General features: G+C 44.4%; 5 protein-coding genes across 5 annotated transcripts in view; 3 read left to right on the top strand and 2 right to left on the bottom strand.

Annotated features, from left to right (window-relative positions):
• Positions 1–1,178, top strand: part of LOC131207554 (uncharacterized) — a 2,583-nt gene extending 1,405 nt beyond the window's left edge. Inside the window, exon 4 of the mRNA XM_058200172.1 lies at positions 1,163–1,178. Within this exon, the coding sequence (XP_058056155.1) occupies positions 1,163–1,178 (16 nt within the window). The remainder of the gene's footprint in view (positions 1–1,162) is intronic.
• A 360-nt stretch (positions 1,179–1,538) lies between these two features.
• On the bottom strand, positions 1,539–12,925 carry LOC131211625 (Y+L amino acid transporter 2). The gene is made up of 5 exons (XM_058205183.1): positions 12,385–12,925; positions 11,563–11,758; positions 2,962–3,332; positions 2,431–2,880; positions 1,539–2,360 (listed from the first exon to the last, which is right to left on the bottom strand). The coding sequence occupies exons 1-5, from the start codon at positions 12,582–12,584 to the stop codon at positions 2,030–2,032; spliced, it is 1,548 nt and encodes a 515-aa protein (XP_058061166.1). The 5' UTR covers positions 12,585–12,925; the 3' UTR covers positions 1,539–2,029.
• A 1,899-nt stretch (positions 12,926–14,824) lies between these two features.
• Positions 14,825–15,383, top strand: LOC131211627 (uncharacterized). Its single transcript, XM_058205185.1, has one exon. The coding sequence runs from the start codon at positions 14,938–14,940 to the stop codon at positions 15,247–15,249; it is 312 nt and encodes a 103-aa protein (XP_058061168.1). The 5' UTR covers positions 14,825–14,937; the 3' UTR covers positions 15,250–15,383.
• A 422-nt stretch (positions 15,384–15,805) lies between these two features.
• Positions 15,806–17,972, top strand: LOC131211626 (hydroxylysine kinase). Its single transcript, XM_058205184.1, has 4 exons — positions 15,806–16,083; positions 16,475–16,799; positions 16,936–17,358; positions 17,416–17,972. The coding sequence occupies exons 1-4, from the start codon at positions 15,809–15,811 to the stop codon at positions 17,614–17,616; spliced, it is 1,224 nt and encodes a 407-aa protein (XP_058061167.1). The 5' UTR covers positions 15,806–15,808; the 3' UTR covers positions 17,617–17,972.
• A 1,944-nt stretch (positions 17,973–19,916) lies between these two features.
• Positions 19,917–20,585, bottom strand: part of LOC131207552 (uncharacterized) — a 2,838-nt gene continuing 2,169 nt past the window's right edge. Inside the window, exon 4 of the mRNA XM_058200170.1 lies at positions 19,917–19,967. Coding sequence (XP_058056153.1) covers positions 19,917–19,967 — 51 coding nt within the window. The remainder of the gene's footprint in view (positions 19,968–20,585) is intronic.

The following is a 20,585-nucleotide window of genomic DNA, read 5'->3' as shown; positions in this document are numbered from 1 at the left end:
TTCAGAAAGAAAGCCGCTGGGTCACAGTGCCGGTGACCAGCGTAACAGCCTGAGTATTACGAAAACTATTCTAAATTGCATTGGGCCGTTGCCCTGTGCAGTCACAAGAGATACACTCGTTTTTTACCATATGCAAGGGTGTTGCTTGAAGATTTTGTCACAGAGCAAGAGAACATGGTCGGTCACCTTACCTGTACGTTTCACTACCTCCTCCACCTAGTGGATGAGGTAGAATGCTTTGGGCCATTGGCTCTGCAATCGACATACCCTTTCGAGGAAGAACTTGGGGTTCTTAAGCACAAAGTTGACCTCAAAAGGGCCGCTCATCCGGTGCAGCAGATCGCTCGGGCCCTGCTACTCCGTGAAGCAGCGCGACGTTGTCACCAGTTTGCCGACCCAGTTCTATTTCCTGTTGTTTCCAACAGAGGCGTTAGGGTCGAAATCAGGAAGAATTTCCTTCTGAGGGACATTACCGCAGAAGGAAATGACCTTAATTCTTGGTTTTTGGTGCCAGGCCCTTTCAATGACGGACAAGTGGTTCTCCTTGATAGTGCGACAAAAGACCCCTTTGCTGTTTTTGGGTATCCCCTTAGTCAGCAAAGGGCGCTTCATGTCCACCCTGTGCAGGTACCTATTGGGTTGAACACTTACGATACTTATGACAAAACGAATTTGCAGGCCAGAGAAAAGTTTCAATTGAAAGATATGATTTGCAAACTGTGCCTAATTCCGTTGGGCATTACTGGAACAGTGTTTGCACCGCTCCCCGAATCCTTTGCAGAGGAACCTTCATGTTGGCCTTGTGTGTTGTGTGGTGTGTAGTTTCCTTGAGGTTTAAGTTTTGTTAGGTTTTCGTTAGGAAGATTAGTGGACATAGGACAGATTAGTTAGTGGACTGTTAGTGGAATACTGAGAATCTAGGTGAGGTGTTTAGTGCGAATAACAAATAGAAATTAGGAAAGGTAGACAATATTATGTAAAAATGCTGTAATGTAAATATAACGTATAGTGCAAGGTTGTATACGTATAGTGCAGTGCAAATATAATATAATTAATCTATAATTATATGAACAAAATGTCGACTCTGACTCAAAATAAATCCCTCTTCTTCAAAATGAAATATAATTCTTTTCATTCTTCATTCTTCATTATTTTGTTTCAGACTTAAGAAGATTTGAAATTACAGGTTCTGAAAGGAAGAAAAATCAGAAAAGAATTTTCTTCATTTTTCTCTTGTCTTTACCTCCCTTCTTTGTGTTGCGCATCTCCGTAGCTTTATGAAACATTCTTGTGTAAGTCTAAAATTACTTTACTTTACTTTACTGATCAATGGAAATGGTAATAGTCAATTCAACAATAATATCATTTTAAAACTCAAGAAGTAATTGTTAGAGGTTCACAACATTTTTTTTTTGATTAGGTGTGTGATGGCATAACTACATACGGTTGCGATTGATAAATCCTTTACACAGCTATTACATAAGGATCACTGACACGTGTAAGATAAGACACATACGGAGACAAGGTTTATAGAGAGCATACTTTTTATGTTGTTTATTTGTGATAAATCTTACACGCACATAGATCAATAAGTACTATGATATATAAGCAAGAAGTTCACGTAACACCGGCAACGGTTTAGCCCAACGTCACCGGTGTTAGCTATCGTGTTGGTTCAGTATAATGCACGTACATAAGTAGCATTCGCTCTTTAAAGTCATTAAAAACAACATGCATCGAGAATCCCTCCTAACATCTGTATAGCTGGCACGTGTTATTTCACGTTTGCTCTTGGCCGCTCAAGTGTAAGTATCGTTGCCATGCGTAACCTATCATAAATTCTTCCAGAAATATACTCCTGCGCACTAGGAAAACAGTGATGTCCACGAGTAAAGCACTATAAATCAATCTGTAGAGATTCGCCGTACGAAACAATGGCCTATCAACTCAAACGTACCTCAGGATCTTCAAATGACCATTTCTGGTTGGTTCTTTGTTCGATTACAACAATTACCTTAAGCCTTCAACCTTAATGACTAACACTTTTGTCTTCGATGCTCGTCTGCATTTCCGAAAACTCGTGCTCCCTCTTACGATCATGATGGCAGTCGACGAAAGCTGCGTTGAACAGGATCTGGCAACCACGCTCGATCCAATGCATGAGAAAGTTTTTCGATTTTGCATTGCTACGCCACACAATGCACACGTAGTACACCGGCACACCGGAGAGGGTAATGCCGAGCCCAACGAGTAGATTGAACGGTTCGGAAAACGAAGGCAGGAGCACCAGACCCAAGCAGCAGACGAGAAACGTTACAGGAAGTACCAGATTGACTCGGATCGGTCGCGGCATGTTGGGTCTAAAAGGAGGCAAAAAGCATTTTCGTGTTATGTTCGGCCGTACAGACTGTGGCCAGGCGTAAGTAATACTTGGAAATCCGCAACCAAAGTAGACCGGCGATGCTGGCGGCTACCGAGAGCCACAGGATTTGGCTGAAATAGTTGATCAACACGAACACGTTGGCCGACAGCAGCATTATGATGGAGGTTATGCATGTGAAGATCAGGGCCGGTATCGGTGTTTGACGGTCGACATGCACCAGCGAAAACCAGGCCGGTAAGTGACCCTCCTGGGCGCCAGTCGAGAAGAGTCGCGCCGATGTGAACAGGATTCCGTTCACACCTCCGAACGTGCTGAGTGCTACGAAGATCGGGATCAACCAGGCAGCGGACCCAAACATTCGATTACCAAACGAGACAGCGACTGCAATCGAGGCGAGCATCTCCTGCCGCGATACAACCGCAAAGTATGCCATGTTCACAAACACGTAGATTCCGGTTACCATGGGCATCGCAATCCAGATCGCACGGGGAAGGTTCCTTCATTGCCAAAAAGGTAAAATGAAATTTTTAGTCATCAGAATTATGCTAATATTGCTAACATTTATCATTTGAACCTACTTGTAGGGGTTTTCCAACTCTTCCGTTACAAAGTTCAAATAGTTCCAGCCACCGAATGCGAACAACCCCGAGTAAAATGCGTACGCCAAGCTAGAAAGCGTGTAATCACCCTCCCATGGGTTGTAAAAGTTGTCCAGCGAATCCGTTGCCATAAAGTACATCCCGGCCAGAATGATGGACACCAGCGCAGTTAGCTTAGCGATAGTAAAAACGTCCTGAATTTTCATAGCCCATTTGGTCGATATACAGTTGATGGCCGTCAGGAAGCACAGACAAACGGCAGCCAGCAATCGGACTGCATTTTCCGGAGGGGCACAATCTTCGAAAAACGGACGCACCGCGTACTGAGCGAAGGTGAGTGCCACGATAGCCTACGGAAAACAAATCTTGAATTAGTAGAAATACCTTTTAAAAATACTCCATAAGAAATTGTATGAAAAAAGAAAGTCGACACAACAACGACAAAAACAGTTTCACAGCGAGGAGGGGCGAGGATTGCTTCTCAATAAGAATATTTCGTTAGTGCAAAATTATAGGTACTAAAAATATAAACTGCCGGCCAATTAAACAATTAGCCGTAATAAAAATCCAACAACACTGCCCTTTGCGCTTTATCAGCGTTATATGTTGCGTACCAAATTCAACCTCAATTATAACTCAACTCTTTTCATCGTTCAACGCAAATTGCATCCTCATGAAGTCCGACCAAAATAGTCTTCCTCTAAGTGGTTGTTGTAGTTCAGCGAGTGCAATGGCGAGTAAACCGTATTCCATGTACGCTATGGGACTACCCTGAACCTAGCGGCTTTGCGGACAAACTAATTAACATTCATTTGAATACCATTCTCTACTTGGGCCACACATAGAGAGAGAGAGTGAAGTTCAGTATTTCACGGATAAAAGCATGTCAACTTATTTCGTAACTGCATTACCACGAGACAGTAATTCGATATGGTGTTTGGCTGTTGGAATCGAAAACGAAACCGAAACCCTTGCTCACACTATATACGATTGAACTCGTCCGTATTCTACATGCAACATGTAAGGAGACAGGTTTTCAAACACGTTCCAAGAGCAATGCGTTTACCGATATCGCTTGCATACCATTTATACACAGTTAGTATTTACAATGTAAATTCCATTGCGAAACTAATAAATTCTAATCGAACAAGTTCGTTCAATGGAGTATCTTCACACACCGTTACAATTGTCGTACGCAACGTGGTAGAACCGGATTTTCTGGTGGGTAACACACCACGTTGAAGTCAGCGAATCGATCGCAATATCAGTGTAAACCAATAAAAATGCGTACTATTTCAAGCATGCTTGACTTATTTTCCGTTACGTGTGGCTTTTGGGAGGCTCTCAGCAACGATCGAGACTCTAACGAGTCTGTACTGGAAAGTGATGCTCTCATTCTGCAAATGTGGGTAGAAGTGGATAAAATGGCTTGAACAGTTGCACTCGGCGTTGATGATTTTCTTAGAAAATCAAATGTGGTAAAATAAAAACAAAATTTTAGGGACTATTACGAGTGTATAACGTGCGTAAAACGTTTGGCTTTACTGCATTACAGCATGTTGCAGAAATACGTGGCTAGACGACCCCATTGCTTCGCTGTCAAGGTTTCACGCTTGAAAATGAAAGCATGTTCGCCATACTGTAGGTTGATAACGAATGACATCACAAGTACATCCTATTTTGATAAATTCCCTTAAAGCGTTCTTATCGATGACATGCAGCGTTCGGGGTGGCCAATTTACTATTAGTCGGTTCTGATTGAAAATTTGGCCCCACTGGGGTAGGTGTAGACCTGCCACTGGCTGCCACTCTGTCACTTTGAATCGGTCTAGTGTCTTGTGCGTACAGAGGTGTCCGAAGCTAGCTTCGCCGCATAATGGTGAAACGGAGGCTACTGACGGTGGTAACCCTACTTTGGGCGAGCTGCAATCTTCCAGCGGTCACCGTTAACGGCGAATACTTCTCCTCGGTCGAGCACATGAGGAAGCTGCTCGAGCTGGAGGAGTCACTGGTAGCCAGTCTGGACAATTACATTAAGTTGCACGAGCAAAAGATTCAGTTTCTGCATCGGCAACGGGACATGCTGATGAAGGAGTTAAAACAGGGCCAAAAGGACGAGATACGGTACGTTTCGAATCCGGTTAGCGCTTTCCTGCTAACGAACCGCCTCTTCTCGGACTGGGAGCGCATTCGGTCGTTTTTGGATATGGACGTTGGGGCGAAGCTGCTAAACTCGACCAAGATGCCCACCGCAAACGATGTAGCTGGCGTAGCGGAAGGATTGGCCCGACTGCAGCAGGTGTACAAGCTCAGCGCAAAAGATATGGCGAATGGAGAAATTTTCGATCGTAAGCTCAACCAGCCGCTAACACCGGCCGAGTGCTACCAGATTGGCATCAGACTGTCCGCCTCCAGCAATCACAAGTACGCAATTAGCTGGCTTCGGGAAGCGCTGCGACGCTGGACGACCGTAAATCCTGGCGTAAGTAAGGTGGAAATCTTGAACGCCCTATCGTACGCGCTGGCCCAAGACATGAAATATGCCGAAGCATTGGAACTGACCAACCAGGTGCTGAAACTGCAGCCAGACAATGCCACTGCCAAGAAAAGCAAAGACTCACTGGTGCAGTGGATCCAATATGAGAAAGATTTCGGGTTACCGCCTGCAATTGCTGCAACCGATTACACAAAATATCACAGCCTCTGCCGAGGAGAGTTCCCGCGACCAGCAAGTGATTTGGCAAAGTTGCGCTGTCGCTATGAGCACAGCCGAACTCCATTTCTGAGGATCGCTCCTCTAAAGCTGGAAGAGTTGAGTCACGATCCTTTCATCGTGGTGTACCATGAGATAATCTCGGATCCGGAGATAACTACCTTATTGGAAATCACCAAGACTACCTTGAAACGGTCGATGGTGGGAGACTCCAGCAAGAAGGAAGTGTCCAATGTCCGTACCAGCAGCAACGGGTGGCTCGACGATCCCATGCACCGTTACGTAAGAGCTATCTCCCGACGAACAGAGGACATGACCGGTCTGACAATGTGGGCGGCGGAGATGCTGCAAGTAGGAAACTATGGTGTCGGTGGCCACTATCTACCGCATCACGATTATGCCACTCCGGAAGAGGGACAACAAGCATACCCTGATGTGGGCAAAGGCAACCGTATTGCAACTGTGATGTTCTACGTGAGTAATCTACAATACGAACTTTAGTGCCTGAACAGTCGTTAGTGCTAAACAAGACATTGTTATACAGCTCAGTGATGTAGACATTGGAGGAGCAACCGTTTTCCCGGAAATAGGAGTCGGTGTTTTCCCGCGGAAAGGATCCGCAATATTTTGGTACAATCTGTTCCAAAACGGAACGGTGGATCCACGAACTCTACACGGTGCCTGTCCGGTTATGCTTGGTTCCAAATGGGGTAAGATGTCGCTCAGAGTATCTGCCAAAAATACCACGGACTACAAAACGGGTTTTTATTGTTTGGTTTCAGTTGCCAACAAGTGGATCCATGAAAACGGCCAGGAATTCCTTCGTCCATGTGCACTCGATCGCCACGTGTAATTTTACTTACGATGGTCGATCGATCGATCGATCGGCAATCGGTTAATAAATCGGTCTTCCAATTATGTAACCACTTCCGCCTGTTTTTGTTATCAACGAACCATTCTGCCGATCTTGACAATTCGTTGCGGGGACACATTTGAAAAGATAACACGCGCCAGCAAAGTACATCTTTGTTACGTCTTGCAATTTACTTTGATTGACGGATGTCGTATAGTGTTGAGAAAACGTGTTCAGCAAAAGGTGATGTAAGAATTATCGTCCCAACCAAACCAGCCAGGGCAACCAGCAGAATGCGTCATTCGAAAAGGGGCCCGACCTCGACTTGTTACGAGGTGTTTGCTACCATTTTCCTCCTTCTTTGGACCGCAGACCGACCTTGACTGATAACCATCGACAAGGCCAAGGGAAAACGACAGCCGAAAAGCGGCCACTTCTTCTTCAAAGACTTCAACTGTACCATCAATATTTTCGAAAACATCCACAAATAAACATTTCAAATACCTGGACTGGTGATTGAGTGATGAGGTTTAAACAGTCGGTATGCATATTTTCTGCTTTTTCCGCCCATCTTTGCGTCACGGAGAAAAATTTGGCATTAAAAATAGCATCCAACTGACGGGGACCATAGACGCCACAGGAAAACCCGTCATGAACTCTGCAAGAGTCGCGTTGTTTTAACTTCCGTTTCATTCATGGTTAACCGAGACACGATTCGTCAAACTCTCCCGGCTGATTGATGTCTGTGTGTCTACTAATCGGAATTGTAAACGAGGTCAACCCAGGAGCTCTTGCCATCACGGTTCTGAACGCTGTTTAAACACCATTCAACACCATCGTCGATTACATCATCGTCGAAGGACTTTAATTTTTTTTATCAAAAACCAAACCAGCGAATTTGAAATTCCAAGATGACCAAGAGACATGTTCATGCATAAATCATCACTACTGCTTGATATAAGTGTTCTAGCTGTTCAAGTTTGTCGCATTATTACTTCACTAATGAAAGTCCGTGCTTGGAAATGTTTCTAAATCTGATTACTGCAGTACTGACGCAATTATTATGGTGGTACTTCGGCAGTCGTTCCCATCTGAAGCCAAGGTGCTGCCATCAACTGAAGGTTCTAGGCGAACGTTTTATAAAGGTTTGTTGATAAACTTTACCCGCCATTGGTGGCAGAAGGCAAACTAGTAGTAACCATAGCTAAGCATTGTTTATAAATTGAGTAAAAAATTGTAAACCCTATTATGTGTGCTACACCACTGGCCAAAAGTGTGACGCCAAGATAAAGTTTTATTCGATCTTGCCATGCAACGTTTTATTCGATTGGTGTATGTATTTTTGTCAGTGCCTGCTCAATTCATCGAAAGGATCACATTTAATGGTAAACCTATACAATTTGTTGACGAATAAGTATCTTTAGAAAATCAACAATTGTGATCTATTACTCTTCATAAGAAGTGTACGTGAAAGTTATGTCACTAGATCAAGCAAATCGACAGAATCTGTTTTGTTCGTTAACCACCAACCAACAGCAGCTCATTAACAGCGCAAGAATAGGTTTCTCAGTTCGCAAGTTCCTTCTATCGGTTCCAAACGCACCATGTTACGCTCGGTACTAGCGAAAACGGTCGTTTCGGTTTCTGCATTGTGGCTATGTTGCACCCAAAATCCGCGGACAGTCGTAAACGGAGAATACTATTCTTCAGTGGAGCAGATGCGATTGTTACTGTCGGTGGAGGAATCCCTGATTTCCAGATTGGATAGTTACATTAGCGTGCAAGAACAAAAACTGGAAATATTGCACCAACAGCGGGACGCTTTGTCGGAGGAGTGGAAAAAAGCCCAAAGCTATGAGATGCACTACGTATCATATCCGGTCACTGCGTTTCTACTCACGAACCGCCTCATGACGGATTGGGAGAGGCTCCGTCTGTTTATTGGAAAGGAAATGGGACAGAGTGCGCCCACAAACATTGCAATGCCCACAGTGAAAGATCTACAGGGAATAACAGAAGGCATGGCCCGATTACATGAAATCTATGAGATGGAACCGAACAGGTTAGCTGATGGCACAGCGTTTGAGCTACCGTTCAGTCGCCCGCTGACTTCGACCGAGTGTTACCTAATCGGCTATTATTTATCAACTGGAGGCCACTATCAATTCGCAATTGGCTGGCTAGAAGAAGCTTTACGCCGTTGGACCGTGCGGTGTTCTGGCCTAAGTAAGGTGGATATTTTGAACAACCTTGCGTACGCACTGTTCCGTCGCATGCGCTATGGTGAAGCATTGGAACTAACCGAACAGGTCCTAGAGCTGGATCCGAGTAATCGTCGGGCTCTTCTAAGCAAGGAACCGCTCGAAAAATGGATCGCTTTTGACGAACCATTTCGACAACCGACTGCACCACTTGTACCAGACTATAGTCGGTTCCACTGTCTCTGCCGAGGAGACTTCCGGAGGCCGGCAAGTGAACTGGCACATCTTCGGTGTCGATATGAACATAAAAATACACCTTTTCTCACGATTGCACCTCTAAAGATGGAAGAGTTAAGCCTCGATCCATTTATAGTTATGTACCACGAGGCAATCTCGGACAGAGAGGTCGAAATACTCTTAAAATACGTTAAGCCTTTGCTAACACGTTCGCAAGTCGCTACGGAACACAAACACGAGGACTCCAATTCCCGTACTAGTAGCAATGGATGGCTCGATGATAGCGTACATCCGTTCGTATTGGCCGTTTCTCAACGAACTGAAGATATGACCGGTCTATCCATGGAAGGATCGGAGCAACTGCAGGTCGGAAACTATGGCGTCGGTGGTCTCTATATGCCCCATTACGATTACATCAAAAGTGAAGCGGTAAATGAAACGGATGTTGGAGAAGGCGATCGCATTGCAACTGTAATGTACTATGTAAGTAGCATTATTTTAAAAATCTTACGATGAAGTCTCAATTCATTAGAAATAAAGACTTACTTCCCGTCTATTCAGCTCAGCGATGTAGAGATAGGAGGAGCAACGGTTTTCCCGGAAATAGGAGTTGGTGTTTTCCCGCGGAAGGGTTCCGCAATATTTTGGTACAATCTTTTACAGAATGGTAATCCCGATGAAAGATCCATGCACGGTGCCTGCCCGGTTCTGCTAGGTTCCAAATGGGGTAAGAAAACCTAGCCCGGTAAGTCTTCCAAGTCTGTCGTGAACTAAATTTCGTTCTCGCCTCACTTTAGTCGCCAATAAATGGATTCATGAACGCGGTCAGGAATTTCGACGGTCCTGTGCGCTCGATCGCAACGCTTAATTGAAATGCAGAATTCACGTTACACGTTTGAGAATTCACAAACCGATCAACGATCAATAAATAAATCGACAGATCACATATGCACACTGTACATGCATATGCACTCCATATTTATCATGTATCGCTATATATTTAAATTTAAGAGGAACATCGATTCCGGATATGGGCAAATATTTGACATATATTTTTTTACAGATCTCTATAGAGCATTAGCCAACAGGGGTCAAATATTTGAAAGGCCGTTTCAATTATTGTTCTTCCATATAAAATTCCATTTTTTGAGACGCCACTTATTAAATGTATAATCTTTTCAAAATCGTATCCAAATTTCATATGTCTACGTTTTAGTCCTACACATAGTGTAATGAGAAAAGATTGATAGCTGAAGCAAAGATTCGGTTATAAGATGTACATTTGCGTTATTAATATCAGAAGAATGTAAGAACTATTAACTTATAGTCATTTTCCCCAACCACTAAAGCCAATTCCAACCCCTATAACCAAACCGCCTACGTTTGAGCTGTAACCTGGAACAGCAATAAAACCTTAGTTGATGTTCGGCAGAAGTTTCTAATCCGATCCACCCCGGACTTCCCGCATGCCCGACCTGATGGTCTACGGTTCGGTTGAAAACTTAACCCAAAAGTTATTCAGTTACACAGAGCAACTCGTGGTGATGCCCTGTTTTCCGATGAAAAACGCCCCTTTAGCATCCTTTCGTCTTTTTTCCGAACCGCACGGTTTTCTATACCCATCTTATCGCAATGAACAGCGGAGAAAAGCCGTCTACAATCAATTCAATCTGTAATTCAATTGGGAGAGAGAATTTCCAATCATGGAGCGCTTCAGTTTGTTTACCAACTTCCTCCATCAGCTCCCAGTGGCCGTGACCGGACGAGCGGTTGGACGAAGGGCTGCTTGCTTACGCACAAGCGCCATTAACAAATGGCATATCCTCCGACGCCTTCGCCTCTAACTCTAACGACGTTTCATGGCCAATGGCACACATCAATACAACGAGACTGCCACATACAGCGCTCGGCTCCGAACCGAATCGGTGGAGAAATACTTCCTCAATCAATTGGACCGGACCTCCTACATTTCTGGATTATCGGCTTTTGGTGGGAAGCTAAATTTTAATCATTTACTCAATGTGCCCCCACCAAACGCCACCCGATGAGGGTTTAGCTCTGCAGCGACTCCCTGTTGACTGTTCCTGGAGAAAAACGCAGATCACGGTGAGCTTTCGTGGATGCGCCCGAGGCTGCTGAATAATTAATCTTTGCTCTCTCGATGTGGTTCGTAGGCACAAGGAACGATACCAGATGATGGATTGGAGGGCCACCATTATCATTCGCCAGGACTCTCGACGGTGGTTACTACTGGAACCAACGGCCCACTTATTCTGTATCCAGGCATCGAAGGCAGGGACAGACAGAAGTAGGAAGCATCGAAACGAGCACGTTTCTGCAGAAGCTGAACGACGCCAGCCGTGTGTAAAGGCAAAGAACAATGGTCTAGAGGCAAAATAAATGTTCCACTTTGTGCTTCGTCGCACAGAGCTTTGCAAACAAACTTTCTCGACTCCCTCCGAGTCTCGGATAACCTCCCTTGGGGCTGTGTGGTTGGATTGGAGCACAGAAAAAGGGAACAAATGGCCAGCCTTCGAGCTTTTTATCAGGGAAGGGAACGGAACGGAACGGCGTACCTGCGTAGTAGGACGAATGATAAGCAGTGCCATCCACAGGCGCAAGAATCCAACAAGTGGTCCGAAGGCGACCAGCAGATACGCATAGTCTCCGCCGGAGCGTGTGATACACGTGCCCAGCTCTGCGTAGCAAAGGGCTCCCAGCGTCGACAGGATTCCACTCAGCGTCCAGATAACCAACGACGAGCCGACGGACCTGAAAAAAGATTGACAAAATCAGAACGAGGACGAAACCCGTATGCACGCAATCCGATCCCGGCAGAGGAGCTCGGAATGAAAATTTTCAAAAGGCTTGTATCCGGCGGCGGTTCTTCGCAGTGGCATTTTTCTTTCGCCAGCAAAACCGGTTCATCGAAACGCGAACGCAATGCGTGTAATTTTATGGCCACGGTAACGACCGACGAGCGGGGAATTGTACTTCCGAACGCACGCCAAACTATCCAGCCACTCTCCCGTTTACATTCCCGCGGTTCTGGTTTCGCGATTCCTTCGCCACGCTTCCACGTCTACCATTTGCTTCTTCTGCTTCCTCGTGCGACCGGCCACTGATTCCTAATTTATGGCGTCGGTTTTCGGTTTCTAGTTGGTGTTGGTGTTAAGGTGTTCAAGTGCTTCTCTATTTCCTCCAGCATTCCAAAGCATTTCCAAAGACAGTTGAGAAAAGTTTCTACGGGGCAAATGTCGAAAAACATAGGAGGCGGTAATTTCCAAATCGCACGGATCGGGAAGCCTTCGATCACCACCAACATAATGCTCATTTTAAGCCGTGTTCTTGTGTATCTTTCGAACCCCCTAGTTCCGAGTGTAACAGGAGAAACTTACTTTGTGAACACAAATACCCCCGTCGGCGAGATGAAGATTCCGGAACCGATAATCGTCCCCACGATAATGCCCACACCGTTGATTAGCGTGATCTTGCGTTTAAGCACTATCTTATCACCACCTTCTGCTCGCGTACCGTCACCCGCAGGAAGTGCAACATCACCGGACGAGGGCGCACGAGTCGCATCCTTCGCGGTCATCGTGACACTCTTCGATTCTATATATCACACTTTAGTCACGTTTTACTCCCCCACCCCGTAGGAGGGAAATTAGTTAAATTTGTTCACCACCACACACACGCAGACACGTTCACTTCCGTTTCACTACCGGAAGACGCTGCCCGGTGCAGATGCGACCCCCAGACGTCAACCACTTGTTGGAGTATCGGAAGCTTTTATCACTAACAACAGGTCGGGCGATAAAATCGATGGCTCGGCCTGCGACGAAAGATAACACGGGGACACAGTTTTACACGAGGGATGTTACAAAACGCGAACTCCCAGAAATCGCGACCATTTTTCCAATTGCTTCGTACCGCGTTCAATTTAATCGAATCTAATCAAGCACTCTTTCAAGTAACGGCACAAAACTCCAGCCCGAAACCAACCGCGGGCCGCGGACAAGACTTCTCGCAAAGAATGATAATTTAAAACTGACTGGACGCGCGGGAAGCAATCGTGTTTCTCGTGTTGCGTACCGCGCACTATGGGGAAAAGGTGGTCACAAATCAATTATTTCAAAACTGAGAGTTTTAGTTATATTTGCGTAAAATAGATAAGTTATGTATGACAAATCCACATTCATGGCCTTCTATGATACGTAGATTCCGAAACTTCATCTGTGAAAGTCGAAAGGGTAATAAAAATGGCTCTTTAAAACCAACTTTTATCAACTACTTTAACGTGATCGTTAGCACAGTTCTGCAACGGTAATGTACCTATATTATACATCATTCGAGAGGTAATGAATCCTTCTTTCATGTGAAATAATCAAAAGTACGAAAAAATACAGTTGTACAAATTTGGTAATGCAGCAAAAATAGGGGTCGCTTTCTGTCGCCTACACTGGTCATTGAAATTAAAATTAAGGTAATTTTCCATAATTAAGAACTACTTCCAGTAAGTTTAGCTGCCAACTCATCTGCTAGGCTTATTTTAAGAAAACGATTCCTGATGCATAATGCCGTACAAAACATATTGCCATTAGGCATATTGTTTCTATTATTTAGGTAAACTAAGTAAAATCTCTATCTTGTATTCAAACAACCGAATATACCCTTCACCTCTTCACCCTTTGTATTTCTCCTTTTCATAGTTGGTTGAGGTTTCTGCAGTGTTTGTTAAGTATTTCATATAAAATAACGTTTAAGAAATGGAGGGTTACCATAGAGCATACAACGCAGTAAGAAAAACAGAAGCTAAAAATTCATCAAGACCTCTACGATGCGTTCGAAGTAAGAGTAGATCTACCTCGGGCAGGATCTTCAGAAACAAGCATTTCAGGCAAAGTTTGTCAAACGTTTAAACAATAGTTCATGGGTTGGATACTTCGGATGGTAATTATTACTTGTTTCAAAGTTCCCACAAACGCTGCTGGCATTAGCGACATTAGCTCATAAGGCATTGGCTTTTTATCAGAAATTCGATATTTGCAGAAGATTATGCATTTCAACATTTGGGTGTAATGCAGATTGCATACCTCAGATTCTTCCTAAAACGAAATATATCCTTCTTTGCAATACCAATCCCCCACTGTGCCGCGGGACCACATTCGGATTCTCTCGTGGCGAACACGCTCTCTATCTCTCTCGCGAACTGGAATGTTTACGCGCCGAATCTGCCGGCGCTCGACGCTAAAAAAAAGTGACGCACATTTTGTATACACATTTCGCACCGGCCCAAAGGATTGCGGATTTTGTTTGGGACGTTGCGAGACCAGAGAACAATTACTAACACCTTTGACGGGTCTGATTAAAACACAGAACTAGGATAACCCGTTGTAAAAACACCAGATTTACACAGGAACACAACAACGCACGAAGGATTAAGGAACCACGAAAACTGTGTGTGCGTTGGAAATCCATGTGCGCGTTGTTTTCTATGTTTTTGGTGAAACATCGCGGCCTTCAAGAGAGCAACACAGAAAGCGAGAGAGAGAGAGAGAGAGAGAATCAGAGTGAAATGCGTGATTATGGAATCTGCGAAATAAAAACGGTGACATATTCAATGTAACAATAACTGCAATGTTTTCAGTTTCACAAAGGATGTGTGCTTCCAATGAGGATTTTGCAGTATTTTTCTTTGCCCTTCCAACAGATTTATTGTAGTTCTCATTTTGAAACAACAACTTTGCGTGACAGTAGCACAGTAAAGTGTGTTGCTAAATCGGCACCAACCAGTAGGCATGCAACTGAGCTGTCAGTTGTCCAGCATCGAGATCCCAAACAACAAGACGGCGATAAAAACATTCCTGTGTGACTAATTGCGGTGCGCTGATTCGATTCCGTCAAAAAGAAGTTATCCTCGCTAATCACGGCCACCCTAACCCGCCAGCATGCCATCCGTGGAGCCGGTTGACGAGGCCAAAACCGAGGCGGAAAGCGGACCGGTAGAAAACGGTGCTCCGAACGGTGACCAAGACACGCCGGACCAGGATCGCCATCTCGTCCCTGCCGATCGCATCGAACACAATGACGCATCAACGATCGATTTGCCGACCGTGCGAGAATTTACCCAGAACGACACCATCAACAAGTTTTTGCTGAACTCGTTTCTGCAGCGCATGAATGACACCATCGGCGAGGATCAACAACGGGCAGCGAATGGCGAGGGCAGTGAGGAACAGGAGCAGGACTTCGATTCCTAGAATCTCGATGAACCTGTACCGTTTGGATGGATTTTTATATTACCCGTATCTTCGTATTAATAGAGTAGAAGTGGAAGTGTTTATACAAAAATAAACTTTGCCTTTGAACAAAGCATTTCGCGTGTATGAAGTGTTTGGCATAAAAGAAACGCAGGCCGGAACCAGGTTTCGGCGAGCCCACTGAAGCAGGCACCGCAAATAGATTCGTTTGTAATCGGGGCATTGCGTTTATCTTACTCGTTATCAGCCGCACACTAATCGCCGCGCCGAGTGTACACAGTGCAGCGAAAACATCATGCTGGATGACAAGCTTTGCGTGATCGCGATGCGCCGCTTCGAACGGTGGATCGCGCAGAGTCCACGCAGAGTCCGGGCAGTACGCCTGAGAGTACGTTGGCGAGTGGTTGTGTACGCGTTTGTCGTGTTCGCATTCAACCGTGACGGTCGCCGAGATTAGGACCGTAGGAAAAAAGAGAAAGTTACGTGTTTGCAATCCTCATCCGCCTCCCGCAGCATCCGCTCGTGGTTTTCGATAGACCAAGCGAGCCTGCGAGCTACCATGGAGATGAAAGCAATCAAACGGAGCTCCACGGAGGATCCGCGTCCCGAAGATGGTGACGGTGGTTTATCTGAAATTCATGAAACAGAGGGTGCTACCGAGAACGAAATAGAAACCCCAAATACGGACACGTTGAAACCGGGATCGCAAATAAGGCCCACCGTCACTGAGGACGAAGTCCGCAAGCTGGCCGAGCGACTGTACGGAATTATTGTGCTGGAAAGTTGCGAGCTGGAATCCTACGATGATCGTAACTTCATGATCCAGGCCGACAGGTAAGTTTCAACGATACGCTGGTTCGCGCTAAATCAACCCTTGTTATCATAGACAAAAAAATTTGGACCATCCGCGATGGTTCGCGTGGGCCTGTATAAAATATAGCGCCCAATAAAATGGCGCAACCAGTGCCTGCGGCAGAGCACGTGATTACAATTTGTAAATTTCTCGCGGCTGTCACGTCGGTGCTTGCGGGACAGCAGCGGGTTGACATTGGCGCGGTGTCGCCGAAGGTGTCGGCCACGGGGGTGGGGGGGGGGGGTCTCGGTGCGGTAATTCGATTGTCAGTTTACAGATAATTGGTTTCAGCAGCGTGCGCCGCTTTTTTTATTTGATTATTTTTGGTTTCACGGCATTCTTTCTTTTGTCCCCTCGACCTATTTCAATCAGTTATGTCAAGAACCCGATATTGAAATCAATCAACGCCAGCGGTTACGTGATGAAAATAGCAAATTCACTCGATTCCCGCGACGAATCGTTCTTTGAGGCGCAGAATGAAATCATGATGCATCTCAGAAAGCGTGAGATCAAATGTCCGGTGCCGATGCAGAACATTCACGGCAAATATCACTCGGTCGAAAAGCTGGGCAGTTCGGAACACATCGTTCGTTTGTTGGAGTATATTCCGGGCAAAATATTCCACGGAGTACCGCATCCGGATGAGATGTTCTATCAGGCTGGACAGTTTATAGCGAGAATCGATTCGGCCCTCAAGGTGAGTACTCAATGCCATTGGCGTTGATATTCGTTTTTAAAAGAACTGACTAAACGCATCAAACACACCACCACTATCCACTTTATGTTTATTTGATTCAAACAGAGACTTAATTCTAATCTTGAACCTTTTACAGGGTGTGGATAAAACAAAGATCCTCAACCGGCAGTCAATATGGATGTTGGAGAGCTTCCCGAAGCTCCACGATTTCATCTACGTTGTCAAGGACGAGCACCACAAGGATATCATCGAACAGGTGTTGGCAGCATTTCGAAAACGAATCATTCCGAATCTGAACGAATTTCAACAGGGCGTGATCTACGGGGATTTCAATGAACACAACATCATAGTTAACAAGAAAGCAACGGATTGCAAGGACTACGAAATAACGGGCATTATCGATTTCGGCGACGTGTGCTATTCGCGCTACGTTTTCGAATTGGCCATTGCCATGACGTACATGATGCTGGAATCGAACGATCTAGACACTGGCGGGCTGGTGATCGCTGGCTACAGTATGATACGACATATTCCTCAGCACGAGAAAGACGTCCTCAGGGTGAGTTGATGAACAGCTAAAATTTAGAATGTGAATACTACAACGTTTCGTTTAAAGGTGGCGGTTGCGGCACGTCTTTGTCAGAGCCTTGTGCTTGGTCTCTACACGGCCACCGTCGACTCTAATAACCGGTACATTCTGTCAACCCAAACGCGGGGCTGGAGTATGCTCGAGGCACTGTGGAACGAATCAGACAAAGATATTCAAGAACGTTGGGCCAACGTGGCCGAAGAGTATCTTACTAGAAGTACCAAGTGACGCGGTTGTCGAAACGTTATGATTTCTAATGCATTTTAATTATAATTTCACGTCGAACGTGATGCGTTTCTTTTAAGCGCATTCGCACTAACACTGCACCGGAAGCAATATCTACATGCATCAATTATTAGGGCAATGAAAAAGATTTTACTGCAATACAAGAGCTTTAACAGTAGGCGGCAATAAAATAAAATTCATAAATAGCAAATAAAATTCTACTGTCAATTACATATTTTGATCAGTCTATTGAAGTGTCTGTGCAAGGAAAGGAATAGGTTTGATCATAAGGTTGAAAGCTGTTTGATTCACTTTAGAAATGACAGATTTTTACTTTAATGGAATCGGCAAGTTGAATGAGGAAAAGCTCATTCCGAAAAATATTGGACGATAATATTTTTTTCCATCGACTGCAATTTAATTTTGTGTTCACAAAGGTAAGCATAGAGAAAGTTACATAAAAATCCAAATTCATTTGTTTATTTTTCCCGATCCAGTTTTTGCAAATTTGTTGGATGAAAAACTACAAGTGAGAATCGAGTTTTTATTTTTGCAAGAATATTGCTTACGATGTTACAATGAGGGTTTTTCGCTATTTGTGTGGATTATAAAGAGAATCCGTGAAACCGTTGAGGTGTAATGTGTGAAGGTAAAGGTGGCAACAGCTTGTGCTATGTATAACTATTACGTTCGGCGATATTATCTAGGCTTAAAATAACCTCCCTTGTGACAGCTCATATCGCAGTCGTTACATTACAATCTAATGAATGTTTATCAGCACGGCGTTATCTTGTCCACTGTAAACTCTTTCACAATGTAGATGAATGTGTTTTTTCTACCTCAGTACCATTTAGGGCCACCATAAAGAAATCATATCACCGCCGGTAATGATGCATAAAATGCTATGCCTGAATGAATTTAGCAAGTTTGGTTTAGAAATGGTTTCCTCTTTTCTCTCCTCCTTTTACCCTGGTCAGGTTAATTACGAAAGTTTCTTTTCATCCAGATCGAATCAACGTTCATAGTGGCGACGGAAGTTTTTTTTATTCAATAACTCTACAAAAATATTGGAAAGTCCACCTGTGAAATCCTGATCCCTGCTGTAGCAGCTGACACGAAGCGTAAGTTTGCGGGTTAACAATCTGTGAAGCTCGAACAAAGGGAAGCGCTTCGAAAAATTTCAAACTTTTTTTGTCATTAAAACTTTTACTGTTCTCTACGTGTGCTAGTCTTCGCTCAAGGGCCAAGCGCATCGGGGAGAAGAATCGTTTACGCTTAGCTTCTGGTACGACTAAAAAGGTAAAACCCTTTTCAATGTAGTGCAACGAGGCTCGATGTTTATTGAATTGAAGGTTCTCGTGTGATGTCCAGCCAGATTATAGTTTACGTAGCCTCAAATTAACCTGTGGTATTTGGTAGGTAGCAAAAGCAATCCTGAAGTTACGTTGTTACGTTTGAATGATAATTTATAACAAAACATTCTATTTTCCTATTTTCATTTTATTTACGGTATGTAGAGTGTTTTTGGAACCGATGGTCATTGAAACTAAACGGTCTGTGTTCCCAAGTAAAATCGATTGAATGTTTGCTTCTAAATGTTACACCTTGCTTATCACCCTAAACATACAACATTACAGATGTAGACAAATGTAGAAAATGTAGATGTAGAAATTTCCTTGAGTCGCACTTAATGCAATTATGCAGATACTTAAAACGAATATTCATATATTCGCACTGACCACGATTGAATGTACCTTCAGATGCCGTCTAAGGGCCAGTTGTGAATTTCCCATGCCCATTAGTCATGTTTAAGCCTCTATTCTCAAAGACACTATAAAGCTAATTTTACGTGGCTTAAGACATTTATAGGATTGATTGAGAACATTGAGAGAGCGGTTGATTGTCTTGTAATTTTGTTAAAAATTTAAAGTCTTCCACTTTGCGCTCATTGGTTCGGATTTCTGCGCTTCACCAGTTTATAATATTGTATGTCATCCTTAGTTAAGAATTTTACAATTGAATATTATATTAGTATCACTACGCCAAGCAATGGATACACTATGTTATTGTGGAAAAGTGGAGTTATTCTTAGCAGAAGTGAACCGAAATTCTCGTTTAAGACACAGGTTTACCTAACTTTCGAGAATTTTTGAAACTTCTCAAATGAAATACCAAGAGAAGACAAGAAAAAAAGCGAAAAGATCCATGAAGTGCTCGTTTTATGCAAAACCACACTAACAATCAATCATTAAATTTCTGTCTGATAAATTAACATCGAAACCATCGATCGATCTCTCTCTGATTCAGCTGTTAACATCCTTCACCGGCGCAGCGGTGGTAACTACAATGTTGCGCTGCGAATGTAGGTCGCGGAGAGATTATACATTTCATATGTGTCGCGAATGGCACCGAGCATGTTTTTGATACTGATTACCCGTTGAAGCGATGATTCGGTAAAGCATACATGTTACTCGCCGTGCGAACATGACAAAATATGTTAAACCGTGCCACTCACGACGATGGCCCTTCTGGGTCGCCCTTTTGACAGTGATCCAATTAACTAGGCCAGACCGATACCATCTCCAAAGAATCGACCAAACCACTCTTTCGTCAATGATTCCAAACGGTTTCTACCAGCCCCTTTTTTTTTTGTTTGTATTTTGCAAGCAGGGGAATGCATTTACGCACGCCGTGTGGGACTCACCTCCCTGCCGAGGTCCTACCCACTAAAACCCTACTTGGTTCTCCATCCTACCCCTTCCGGGACTACCGTTACCGGTTTTACTTCGAAAGGGGGGACTAGGGCTTGTCCTCGTCTGTAATTTAACAAAAAGGAGCACTGTTGTGCTGTCTGCCCTCACTCCCGGTCGGCAGGTGCGGTGGGTGCCGCCAACGTCTGCGCCACCGGCTGCTGTTGCTCCCGTCGCCATTCACCGAGCAGTTTTGCTGTGATGGCTGCAACATACGTTCTC

This window comes from Anopheles bellator, chromosome 2, assembly GCF_943735745.2.
Source record: "Anopheles bellator chromosome 2, idAnoBellAS_SP24_06.2, whole genome shotgun sequence".
NCBI classification, from domain to species: domain Eukaryota; kingdom Metazoa; phylum Arthropoda; class Insecta; order Diptera; family Culicidae; genus Anopheles; species Anopheles bellator.
This window is presented reverse-complemented; position numbering and strand designations above follow the sequence as displayed.